A 12,586-nucleotide genomic window follows, 5' to 3' on the forward strand; every position below is an offset into this window, starting at 1 on the left:
CCCCTCTTGCTCTCTCTTTCTATAGCTCGAGAGCTTCTATAGTTTCACCTGGTTTGTCTGGTCTGGATCACCGGCCACTTACTGTTGCTACTGGCAACATACTGGTAAAACAATAGCTGCCTTATGGTCTCTGATCATTACTGCGTTCTGCAAAAGCAGCAAAAACAACTCAACTCTAAACTATGTGCTAATGACTGTCCTGCCTATAATCTGATTAGGGAGGTGCCTATTAGAAACACATTGTTGTGAAAGAACAAAAGGGTAAACAAAGAAGTAGCTACAAAAGGCTCTATATTCTACATTAATGGCTAATCTGAAACCTACATGTCGGTCTTAGAATTGGCATATTCTTGGTCTTTCTTGTCTTTTGAGTCTTTCCACAAGTCCTGCCATAACACTGCCTTTAATGTTGTGATGTGGATGCTTCATCACATGCCCAAACAAATGTAAATTGTGGGACTTAATGTGGTTTAGTAGCTCCTTTTCTGTTCTGGCCATCTTGTAAACTTTTTCAGTGGTCATCTTCTTCTTCCATGAGATTTTCAGCAGTTTTTTTATGTTCTTCTCAATTTTCCTTAGTGTCCAGGCTTTACATCCATATGTGGCAACTGGCCAGACCAAGGCTTTACATCCATATGTGGCAACTGGCCAGACCAAGGCTTTCATCAATCTTAGCTTGGTGATGGTGTTAATTGACCTGTTTTCCATATTCTTGTCTGTTTAAACGTTCCCTGCCATGTCCATTGGCATTCTTGACTTCACAAACACCTTCTGCAGTAATTGATTCTGTTCGTCCCAAATATAAGGAGTCCACTCGTTCCAATCTTCTACTCTCCACCATAATCTCCAGTAACTTTCATGTTAATTGCCTGTGCAGTTTAATTAATTTATTTATCTTTAGTTATTAGTAACCACTTTATCCAGACAAACACATGAACATGGCATCTTTAATTGAAGATTGTAGGAATAAGGAAAACAAATTTGATAGATCAGTGAATCTTGCACAGATGTAACAAAAAACACTGCAAGCTACATACTGTCAGTACCTAGAAGCAAAAATTTTCAGTGCCAACACAACCTGCTGCACCACTATGTTGCCTCACTGAATGCTGGTGACCATAAACATTTGACCAATTACTGTCACCACCACATGCTTCTCCAAATAGTAGAAAATAAAAAGTGGAACTAGAACTGTGACATGGACACTTAAATTGACCATGGCTACTGCTGTTTAAATGCACATAGGACCCCTAAATTACTAAAAATAAAAAATAATAAAAAAGGGTACTGAAAAGGTTTCAGAAATGGTCCATGTGCACCCAAAATGCACCTGATGCAAAGCCAATTCAACAAGCAACACCCATAACAGGATGTTAAGCCAAACTTCCATTTTCATCTAATTTTTTTTTTTTACAAACAGCTAACAAGAAGATAAAAAACATGGACGTTTAAAAGAAATGTTACCTTTTTCAGTTTCTCCACCATCTCTTCAATGCTGAGGTACTCGTTGTTGTGTGTAACTCTTTTCTCCATCTGTGCGAGCCAATCACAAAGCTCCTTATGTTTGTCGTTAAAAATTATCCAGGCATTGAGGCGGTCGGCGATCTCTTGTTTTCGACTGGACACCTTCACCCACAGATTAAAAACAATAATTAGTTTAGCAACAAGCTAGTACAACATACACATTATTAAAATGTTTTGTTATTATTAAAATTAAATTATTTATCAGAAAAGAAATGTAAATTTAAAACCATTACAAAAGAAATGACATAAGGTCTGATTGTCTCCTGAATATGTTGCTTATCTACTGAAGCAGTATAGCCCACCTCAAAGACTTTATTTTATTCTTGAATGGCTAGTATGTAATGCTATGATTTCCGGAGAAAACTCAATCTCCTGCTTTGGGTTACCTTGTAGCACTAGAGCAATAATTCTACCCATTAGCACCTTTAAGCCCCGACATCACTTGCAGCTCAGTTGAGTGACACTAGGATAGGTACACCTATCTGGTCAATTTTAAAAGCTACATCTATCGTATACATAAACTACTGATCTTCTGCTCTGTACACGTTGTCCCTCCTGTGTCTCATTTAACAACCAAGAGACCCCACTGGACTTTATTTATGAGATTATGTTTGGGTGGTGGACAACTATCAGCATTGCAATGACTCATGACATGGTAATAACATGATAGTGTGTGTTCTCGCATAAGTGTAGCAGGTGCAGCAGTGTTGTCGGGATTTTTAAACACCTCAGTGTCAATACTGGGAGGAGAATAGTGTTTCAACCAAATGTATAAAGCCAACATTGTCATGTGATCAGAAAGTGTCCACTGATAAATACTAGAGGAAGATTAACACAGTATTTACCTGGCACAAAGCAAGTGCTAACAGGTATGTGTTTCAAATAAAGAAGCTAGTGCATTTAAAGAGTGACTGAAAAGGCCAACATTACTGCTGCACCTGATATATTCAAAGCAGAACACACCCCACCATGTTATTACCATGTTAGTGTTAATGTTGTGCTGGTCTGCCACCAAAATATCATCTAGCCATGATGGTTTAATGAAATTAATGAATACAGTACAGGGGAGTAAAACAGCATAGGGCCTATATATTAAATGTAAAAATTTAAATGTTACGATTTTAAAAGGTTTAATTTCATAGCAGTTTACCATTTCATTATGTTGACACATCTTGTTTTCCTCAAAAGTGAATAGTACCCGGCAACAACAAAGAGCCACTTACATCTTATTTGTATCATCTAAAGGACCTTAAACACTTAAAAAGAAAGTTACGTTTAAAGAGGTGCATCAATTGAACTGTGTTATATAATCAAATGTCTCTGGAAAAAACAGTCTATATGAATTCTAAAAAACCGACAATTAGCTCCCTACATGTAGGAGCTTTTTCACAATAATTCTTGTGCCACAGAGTGAGATGAATGCTGCACAGTTAAGCTATGAATGAAAGTTTAAGTCTGCATGGTTAAAAGTTGTGAGCACTGTCTGACAGCAAGGTTCCTTTATTAGTATATCCAAGGACTATAGCACAGTAGGGGACATTAACGGTTCAGTACCCTCACCCCCATGTCATTCAAAGAACACTGAGCCTTAAATATCCCTTTTATTTTGAGTTCCATTAACTCCACACCTGGAAACATAAAAGAAAGTAAGAGAGCAGGATCTTCACCTGCCATCTCACTGACAATAAATTTGTAAGCAGACAGTTTATACCAGTTTTTGAGTGAAATGTATCAGGTCCATTTTTATAATGACCGGTTGCTTAGAGAATGGAGAACCCTACTAACTATTCAAGCACCACAGGGGTCAAAGCATCAGGCTCATTTTGTATACAAGGTTTTAATCATTTTGGCTTTTAGTGTGATTTCATGAGCTGTAGCCACACCATTTAACACAGCTCATAACTATTCCCCAGAGACATCAAGGTCTATTGTATTTCAAATTGGCTCTCCTGGACCTGTTTTTTTACTTTATACAAAGGCCCTGCTTAGCCATCTGTCACTCCATTCCAGTGATTGATTCCATCTGCAACCTGTTGTCATCGGACACACATTTACATGCCAAGACAATTAACAGTGTTTGAAGTAAACTATATGGCTAAAAGCGTATGGATACCTGACCACAAGCTTGTTGAACATCCTTTTTTAAAACCATAGGCATTAGTCCCATTTGTGGCTATGCCAGCCTTCACTCATTTGGGAAGGCTTTCCAATAGATTGTGTCTAATGAAAGGTACGGTACTGACATTGGAAAGAGGACCAGGATTGTAATCAATGTTCTAATTAATTCCAAAGATGTCCAGTGGGGTTGAGGTGCAACTTTCTTCCACACCGAACTTTTCAAACCATCTCTTCATTGACATATTAAGTATTGTTAAGTATGAATCTGTTTAATAATAGCAAGTTAAATTGTATTTGTTGTTGTATTTGTTGTTTGTTTATTAGGATTTTAATGTCATGTTTTACACTTTGGTTACATTAATGACAGGAACAGTAGTTACTCATTGCACAAGGTTCATCAATTCACAAGGATAAAGCAAACAGCCTTGGACTATTTAGTGTCTCCAATTCACCTCACCTGCATGTCTTTGGACTGTTGGAGGAAACCAGAGCACCTAGAGGAAACCCACGTGGACAGGGGGAGAACATTCAAACTCTTGCTGTGAGGTGACAGTGCTAGCCACTGTGCCGCCCAAAAGGTCTTCATTGAAACAGAGTAACATTAGTCCAGGAACACTAGACAGGAATACATAAACTCATTCACTCATTTACACTTGCTCACACTTTCTAGAACTTTAGAGGAGCCAATCCAGCTGTTGGCATGTTTTTGAACAGAGGAAGATGGTATACTAAGAGAGCCCATTTGGACCCAAGAACAAGCCAAAAAGGTACAGTTGCAATCAGAAATATTTGCAAACATATTTACATGGTTGCCACAGACATATTTGTATAAGTCTTTGGCACTAACACTGGGGTTTGTCTCCATTGAGATTGCTAATGAGATTGCTAATTTTGCCTCTGGACAAAATTTTGGGCTTTCTCCCACAGCCAGGTAGGTGCATCATGAGTTGAACGTCTGGACAACACTCCCAGTGATGTTTCTAGGAATATTTAAGGTCTTGGCATTCTTCTTATACCCATCGCTATTTTGATGCAATGAAAGGATCTTTACTCAGCTATTGTGGCAGCTAGTTAGTTTTACCCATGATTGCCGCACACCTTGCACTCATCTCAGGGTGGTGGTTATACAACACATCACAGCTGAAGCAAATTAAGGGTTGTTGAGTTTTAAATGGTTTAATCATGCTGTAACCCAACTTTAGGTCTTACAGACTAACTAAGATCAGCAATAATATGTAAGGGTTAAACAACTATGACAAAATATCCAGCTACTCTAAAATACTATATCCTTTATCTTCTTTGTTCATTTGCTTTCTCCAATAACAGAGAAACTAAACTAGCTCTGCAAAGAGTATGGACTAATTAACACTACCGGTTTCACCACCATGATGCCCCATGGCTGCCATATTTGTATTTTTGTGTCACAGAACCAAAATACTTCAGGCCATAAAAATAAAAATGTGCTAGTGATTTAGCAGTAGCCTAATATTAATGTGTATAATAATGTGTCCAATATTAATGCATACTTTTAAATGAACACATTGGTGTTTAAATCAGAAATGTGGAGGTAAAACAGTTCATGGGTTTACATTATTATTCCAACCTGACCCAAACATTATTGGCCTATTTTAGACATTATGGGTCATCACAGGTCTGTCTTGATCTAGCCCCATATACACCGATCAGCCATAACATTAAAACCACCTCCTGGTTTCTAGACACACTGTCCATTTTATCAGCTCCACTTACCATATAGAAGCACTTTGTAGTTCTACAATTACTGACTGTAGTCCATCTGTTTCTCTACGTACCTTTTTAGCTTGCGTGCACCCTGTTCTTCAATGGTCAGGACCACCACAGAGCAGGTATTATTTAGGTGGTAGATCATTCTCAGCACTGCTGAGTGACACTGACATGGTGGTGGTGTGTTAGTGTGTGTTGTGCTGGTATGAGTGGATCAGACACAGCAGCGTTGCTGGAGTTTTTAAGTCAGTATGTAAAGTCAGAGACGATCGCTCATCTATTGCTGCTGGTTGAGTTAATCATCTTCTAGTACTTCATCAGTTGTCACAGGACGCTGCCCACGGGGCACTGTTGGCTGGATATTTTTGGTTGGTCTTATCCACTCAAACCAGCACAACACACACTAACACACCACCACCATGTCAGTGTCACTGCAGTGCTGAGAATAATAATAACCCAAATAATACCTACTCTGTAGTGGGGTGTCCTGACCATTGAAGAACAGGGTGAAAGCAGGCTAAAAAGTATGTAGAGAAACAGATGGACTACAGTCAGTAATTGTAAAACTACAAAGTGCTTCTATATGGTAAGTGGAGCTGATAAAATGGACAGTGAGTGTAGAAACGAGGAGGTGGTCATAATGTTATGCTGATCGGTGTATCTATATCATTTATTGGGTCTTGCTTACAACCACATCAGCTGTTATTTTTATGTCTTTGAAAAGATTAAACTTAAATAAAATCTGGATACTATTTTCATGTCCTTCAAACATCATTGTGGTTATATCATGCTCCAAGAAACAGTTATTTATTTGTCCTTTCGATGATTTTATTTTGGTATATAAAAGTTTAAATATAGTATTTTGACAACTGTAATGACTGTAATAACTCAGCTTCCAAACAGAGCTGCCAGCAAGACAACCTTGAGCAAGCTAAACAATAAACAGATGTAATGTTTCACCAAGCAAGCATCTTAATTATCTGCTAAGACAAGAGATCCCAGTGGAGACCACACAACCACACCAGTGTAAACCATTCATGTTTTAACCTTGTTTACTTTTTACCACCAAATGTTTACCATACAATGCTCTGTATGGTCAAGCTCAAAGTTTGATTGGTCTGTCAAAGTTTGAGCACCAAAGCTCAGGAACAATGTACTGTCCTTATGTGATCAATTAAACCAACTACTGTGCCTGTATGTTGACTGATCTACACAAGTGGTACGTTATGACTGTTGACAGTTTGTACAGCTATGTTGGTATGACAGTATCCTGACTTTCCTAGTTAGAACCCCAAATTAAATGAGCACTTGTTTTTGTTAAAAGTGAGAAATCAGGCTTCAGTTGTTTGCCCAGGAGTACTGACACCTGCACACTAGATCGCATTTTACTTTTCTTATAATTGTAGCCTAGAAATAAATGCTTTTAGTATGTAAGTTTTTATTTTCCTGACCCCTGCTAACATTATTAATGCTTAAAAAAGTACTTTCTAGCACTCTCCCTCTTTTTTCTCTTTTCTGTGTGGGATGAGAATGCATTTCCAGAGGCAGAGGCCCCAGCGGTGAGTGCATTGTGCTCTCACACCAGTCCCTGCCCCTCCGCTGAATTTTCCCTCTCTTTTCCCTCTCTCTTCACTAACCTTTAAGCAGAGTTCTTCCCACTGGCTGTGCAGTTGCTCCACCTGACCCTGCAGCAGCATGGTGTCTGTAGGTAGCACGTACTGCGACACGTTCGCCTTCATGGTGATCAGCTCCCTTAGTCCTCCTTCCCACTGCTCCAAAGAGTCCTGGTCCTCCTGCATTAAAAGAGTAGCTGATATTAAGTGGATCCTCTCTGCTGCTGCTGCTGTTCATTAAGCCTTGTCCTCTCTCTCTGTCCCTAGCTTGTGGGATTAAGGCCTGCTGGCTGTAAGGGGGAGGAGGAAAGGAGGCGGAGAGGGGGAAATGGGGGAGAACACGGGGGCAGGGGGGGAGGATCCAAGGCCCAATACGGCACGGTAGGGGAGGTGAGCCTTTTAGTTGGCATTAACTGATTTTATGAGTTGTTAAAAAGTTGTTTTCTCTGCTGACAGTGACTCAACCTCACGGATAATCAACAAACAAGATTAGTTCAACGGCGAAACCTGGTGATTCCATCAATTCAGGTGTCTTCTGAATGTAAACAATCAGTGCTAATGTTTGTACCATCAAAAGCAACACCTTGAACTGAGGAAACTAAAAGGTAGGTGTTTATTAGCATTAATCAGTGTGAAACTACTTACATTTCAAAGGTTTTCAGTCATTTTTAGGACGTGTCCCAGTAAATGTTATTTTAAATAAAATAAACCGAATATATAAGCAGCATCTATTACAGTGTTTGTTTACTTTCTTTCTTTCTTTAAAATGCATTTCCTCCCTTTTTCTCCAGATTTTTAGCGTGGCCAATTTTTACCCAATTGCATTACACTTTCTCTCTACTGGTGTTGACCCCCGCCCCGATTGAGGAGAGCAAACTGACACACGCCCCCTCTGACACGTAAACAGTAGCCGACTGCATCTTTTCACCTGCACGAGGCGAGTTCATATGCTGATCAGCCTTGTGCACAAAGAGCCACACCCTGATCAATGCATTATTCCCCTACCCTGTGCAGACGCCATCAATCAGCCAACAGCAGTTATGAGGTCTCTGTCAGGCTCCCTGCCTGGATGAACAACAGCCAAACGTTGTTCATGTGGCTGCCCAGCCCAGCCGGATGGCAGAGCTGAGATTCGATACGATGTTTTCGAAATCCCAGCTCTGGTGCGCTAGCGTATTTTACCGCTGTGCCACCTGAGCGGCGCTTGCTTACTTTCTATGTATAAATTTCTAGTGCAGCAAAAAATGTTTTACTCCAAATATTCACATCATGCAACCATGCATAAGCAGATTAACTAATAAAAAAGATTACAGTCAAATAAAATTCCAAATAAAATGACAGCATTATTTTATGAGGGACGCCTTTATTAGCTACCTATTATACACTATTATTATTACTACTATTATTATTAATGACACTTCTGGGACAGTGGTAGCCTAGTGGGTAGAGCTACGGGTTACCAATTAGAGAGTTGTGGGTTTGAATCCTGGCTCTGCCATGCAGCCAGTGTTGAGCAAGGCCCTTAACCCTCTCGACTCAAGGGGTTGTTTGTTTGTTTATTAGGATTTTAATGTCATGTTTTACACTTTGGTTACATTCATGACAGGAACGGTAGTTACTCATTACACAAGGTTCATCAGTTCACAAGGTTATGGGCAATTCACAAACACAGTCATGGACAATTTAGTGTCTCCAATTCACCTCACTTGCATGTCTTTGGACTGTGGGAGGAAACCAGAGCACCGGGAGGAAACCTATTCAGACATGGGGAGAACATGCAAAGTCCACACAGAAAGGACCCGGACCGCCCCACCTGGGGATCGAACCCAGGACCTTGTTGCTGTGAGGCGACAGTGCTACCCACTTTGCCACCGTGCCCGCGACTCAAGGTGTTGAGTACAATGGTTGCCCCTGTGCTCTGATATGCAAATAAAGAATTGATTGTACTCTATACATGTTTATGTATATATGACTAATAACAGTATTTAATCTGTCCTTAATTATCCTTCATTTCACCGGGCTTAAATGTTTACGGCCATGTGACACTACAGCTTATTGTATCAACTTACAATATTTTAAATAATAATTTAATCATAATAAGTATGTAACCTGACATTTCACCCATAAGTAAATAAATTAGTCTATTAATTATTGTTAATATCATTAAACCAATTTAGAAACTATATTATGTAACTGATTTTTAAACCAGTACCTTAAAAAGGTTCTCTTGAAGCTCGGGTGTGTCTGGAGGTGGTTGTTTCTGTTTGACAGTGATCTCTTTTAGTTGGAGGGCACGTTCAGCAAGTCCAGTCTCACAGCAAGTCCAGTTCTGAAGCAAAACACAAAAAAATCACATTTACAGTATAGGATCAAAAGTATATGGACACCCATCTTAATAACTGAGTTCTTTCAGCATCCTGTCCAACATCACATCAACAAATGTGTTAAACTACATTGGCACAAGTTCCTACAAAAACAAGTTTTTTCATAAGAATGGTGACTGTTATAGCTGCAAAGAGGATGGTGGTGATGGTCCATAATACTGTCTGATGCCATAATGTCTGTTATTCACTGTCCCAAATATCTTATTTGTCAAAGCCAGGCTTGGAAAAAACAGGCTTGGGTGACAGGCTTGAGAAACAGGCTTGGGTGGTCCAGCAGTATACATTAACCCACCCAAATATCTGGCTTGAGTCTCACTGTACCACTGGCCTGGACGTGTGCTTAACTGAAACAATTAGTCAAGTCTAAGGGAGGGAGATAGTGTATAACCTCTCTGCCACTGCACAGCAGCTCGTACTGTCTGATGGCAAGAGCAATGGAACATGGACAGAAAAGCATGACCAGTATGTACTGCATAAATTACTGACTGTTGCTGGTTTAAAGATGTTGTTGGTGGCTGTACACATGAACAAGGAGCTCACCTGACCGGGATCTTGTTAGACATCCCATACAAAAACCAAGGGCATTAATATAGACGATATGGCTAAAGGTATTTGGACACCTGAACATAATAGTTGGACATCCCATTTAAAAAACAAATGGTATTAAAACAGTGACCTGTATGTGATCGTTTCAGCTCTAACAGTCACCACTCTTCTAATGTGAAGTCTTTTCACAAGACAAGTACACCGACCAGGCATAACATTATGACCAGGTGAAGTGAATGACTGATTCATTACTCTTCATTACGGCACCTGTTGGTAGGTGGGATATATTAGGCAGTGAAAATTTGATCCTCAAAGTTGATGTTAGAAGCAGGAAAAATGGGCGAGCGTAAGGATTTGAGTGAGTTTGACAAGGGCCATATTGTGATAGCTAGACAACTGGGTCAGAGCATCTCCAAAACTGCAGCTCTTGTGAGGTGTTCCTGGTTTGCAGTGGTCAGTATCTATTAAAAGTGGTCCAAGGAAGGAACAGTGGTAAACTGGCGACAGGGTCATGGGTGGCCAAGGCTCAATGATGCACGTGGGGAGCAAAGGCTGGCCCGTGTGGTCCGATCCAACAGACAACCTACTGTATCTTAAACTGCTGAAGAAGTTAATGCTGGTTCTGATAGAAAGGTGTCAGACTTATTGTCCAGCTTACAGCCATACAGTGGGGCCAAAAAGAATTTAGTCAGCCACTGATTGTGCAGGTTCTCCTACTTAGAAAGATGAGAGAGGTCTGTAATTTCCATCATAGGTTCACTTCAACTATGAGAGACAAAATGAGAAAAAAAAATCCAGGAAATCACATTGTAGGATTTTTAAAGAATTTATTTGTAAATTATGGTGGAAAATAAGTATTTTATAAATAACAAAAGTTCAACTCAATACTTTGTAACATAACCTTTGTTGGCAATGACAGAGGTCAAACGTTTCCTGTAAGTCTTCACCAGGTTTGCACACACTGTAGCTGGTATTTTTTCCTCCATGCAGATCTCCTCTAGAGCAGTGATGTTTTGGGGCTGTCGCTGGGCAACACGGACTACACAAATTTTCTATGGGGTTGAGGTCTGGAGACTGGCTAGGCCACTCCAGGACCTTCAAATGCTTTTTACGGAGCCACTCCTTCGTTGCCCGAGCGGTGTGTTTGGGATCATTGTCATGCTGGAAGACCCAGCCACGTTCCATCTTCAATGCTCTCACTGATGGAAGGAGGTTTTGGCTTAAAATCTAACGATACATGGCCCCGTTCATTCTTCCCTTAACATGGATCAGTCGCCATGTCCCCTTTGCAGAAAAACAGCCCCAAAGCATGATGTTTCCACCCCCATGCTTCACAGTAGGTATGGTGTTCTTGGGTTTTTCTTCTTCCTCCAAACACGACGAGTTGAGTTTTTACCAAAAAGTTCCATTTTGGTTTCATCTGACCACATGATATTCTCCCAATCCTCTTCTGGATCATCCATATGCTCTCTGGCAAACATCAGACGGGCCTGGACATGTACTGGCTTAAGCAGGGGGACACGCCTGGCACTGCAGGATTTGAGTCCCTCTCGGCGTAGTGTGTTACTGATGGTAGCCTTTGTTACTTTGGTCCCAGCTCTCTGCAGGTCATTCATCAGGTCCCTCCATGTAGTTCTGGGATTTTTGCTCACCGTTCTCATGATCATTTTGACCCCACGGGATGAGATCTTGACCCCAAGGGAGATTATCAATGGTCTTGTATGTCTTCCATTTTCTTACGATTGCTCCCACAGTTGATTTATTCACACCAACCTGCTTGCCTATTGTAGATTCACTCTTCCCAGCCTGGTGCAGGTCTACAATTTTCTTCCTGGTGTCCTTCGACAGCTCTTTGGTCTTGGCCATGGTTGAGTTTGGAGTCTGACTGTTTGAGGCTGTGGACAGGTGTCTTTTATACAGATAACGAGGTCAAACAGGTGCCATTAATACAGGTAACGAGTGGAGGACAGAAGAGCTTCTTAAAGAAGAAGTTACAGGTCTGTGAGAGCCAGAAATCTTGCTTGTTTGTTATTGACCAAATACTTATTTTCCACCATCATTTACGAATAAATTCTTTAAAAATCCTACAATGTGATTTCCTGGATTTTTTTTTCTCATTTTGTCTCTCATAGTTGAAGTGTAGCTATGATGAAAATTACAGACCTCTCTCATCTTTCTAAGTAGGAGAACCTGCACAATCAGTGGCTGACTAAATACTTTTTGACCCCACTGTAACAGCCTCTACGTTTTGTAACAGAAATCTCACCCAGCTAAAAAGTTTGCATGTAACTGTGTCTAGACAATTTTATACTTATCTAGACGGTATATACTTGCTTTGCACCAATCCAGACGCTTCAAAATGTGGATCACTACAAGATTACGTCTGAAATTCAGTATGTAGGTCACTGGCAGCTAAACAAGCCTTTCTTGTCAACCTTGTCAAAGCATATTTATGCTTTTGGTGAACAAAGGATTCAGTGAGTCGGTGATGGATTTCATGCACAAGAAGAAAGTTTTATTACCAATTAGGTATAAAAGAGCCATGTTATTATATATAGGACTACATAAGATAATACCATCATATCAGGTTGAAATATATTAGTGGAACGATGCATTGGTTAATTTGATGTTTTATTCTTGTTACTACATGATTTTACA

General features: G+C 40.1%; 1 protein-coding gene across 8 annotated transcripts in view; it reads right to left on the minus strand.

Annotated features, from left to right (window-relative positions):
- Positions 1–12,586, minus strand: part of LOC134320690 (mucin-3B) — a 140,309-nt gene that overhangs the window by 28,936 nt on the left and 98,787 nt on the right. For all 8 annotated transcript variants that reach the window (XM_063002227.1, XM_063002223.1, XM_063002226.1 and 5 more), the window contains 3 exons: positions 9,211–9,327; positions 7,023–7,178; positions 1,465–1,626 (listed from right to left, as the gene is read on the minus strand). In XM_063002227.1, coding sequence (XP_062858297.1) covers positions 1,465–1,626; positions 7,023–7,178; positions 9,211–9,327 — 435 coding nt within the window. The remainder of the gene's footprint in view (positions 1–1,464; positions 1,627–7,022; positions 7,179–9,210; positions 9,328–12,586) is intronic.

Source organism: Trichomycterus rosablanca, chromosome 9, assembly GCF_030014385.1.
Source record: "Trichomycterus rosablanca isolate fTriRos1 chromosome 9, fTriRos1.hap1, whole genome shotgun sequence".
In the NCBI taxonomy this organism is placed as follows: Eukaryota; Metazoa; Chordata; class Actinopteri; order Siluriformes; family Trichomycteridae; genus Trichomycterus; species Trichomycterus rosablanca.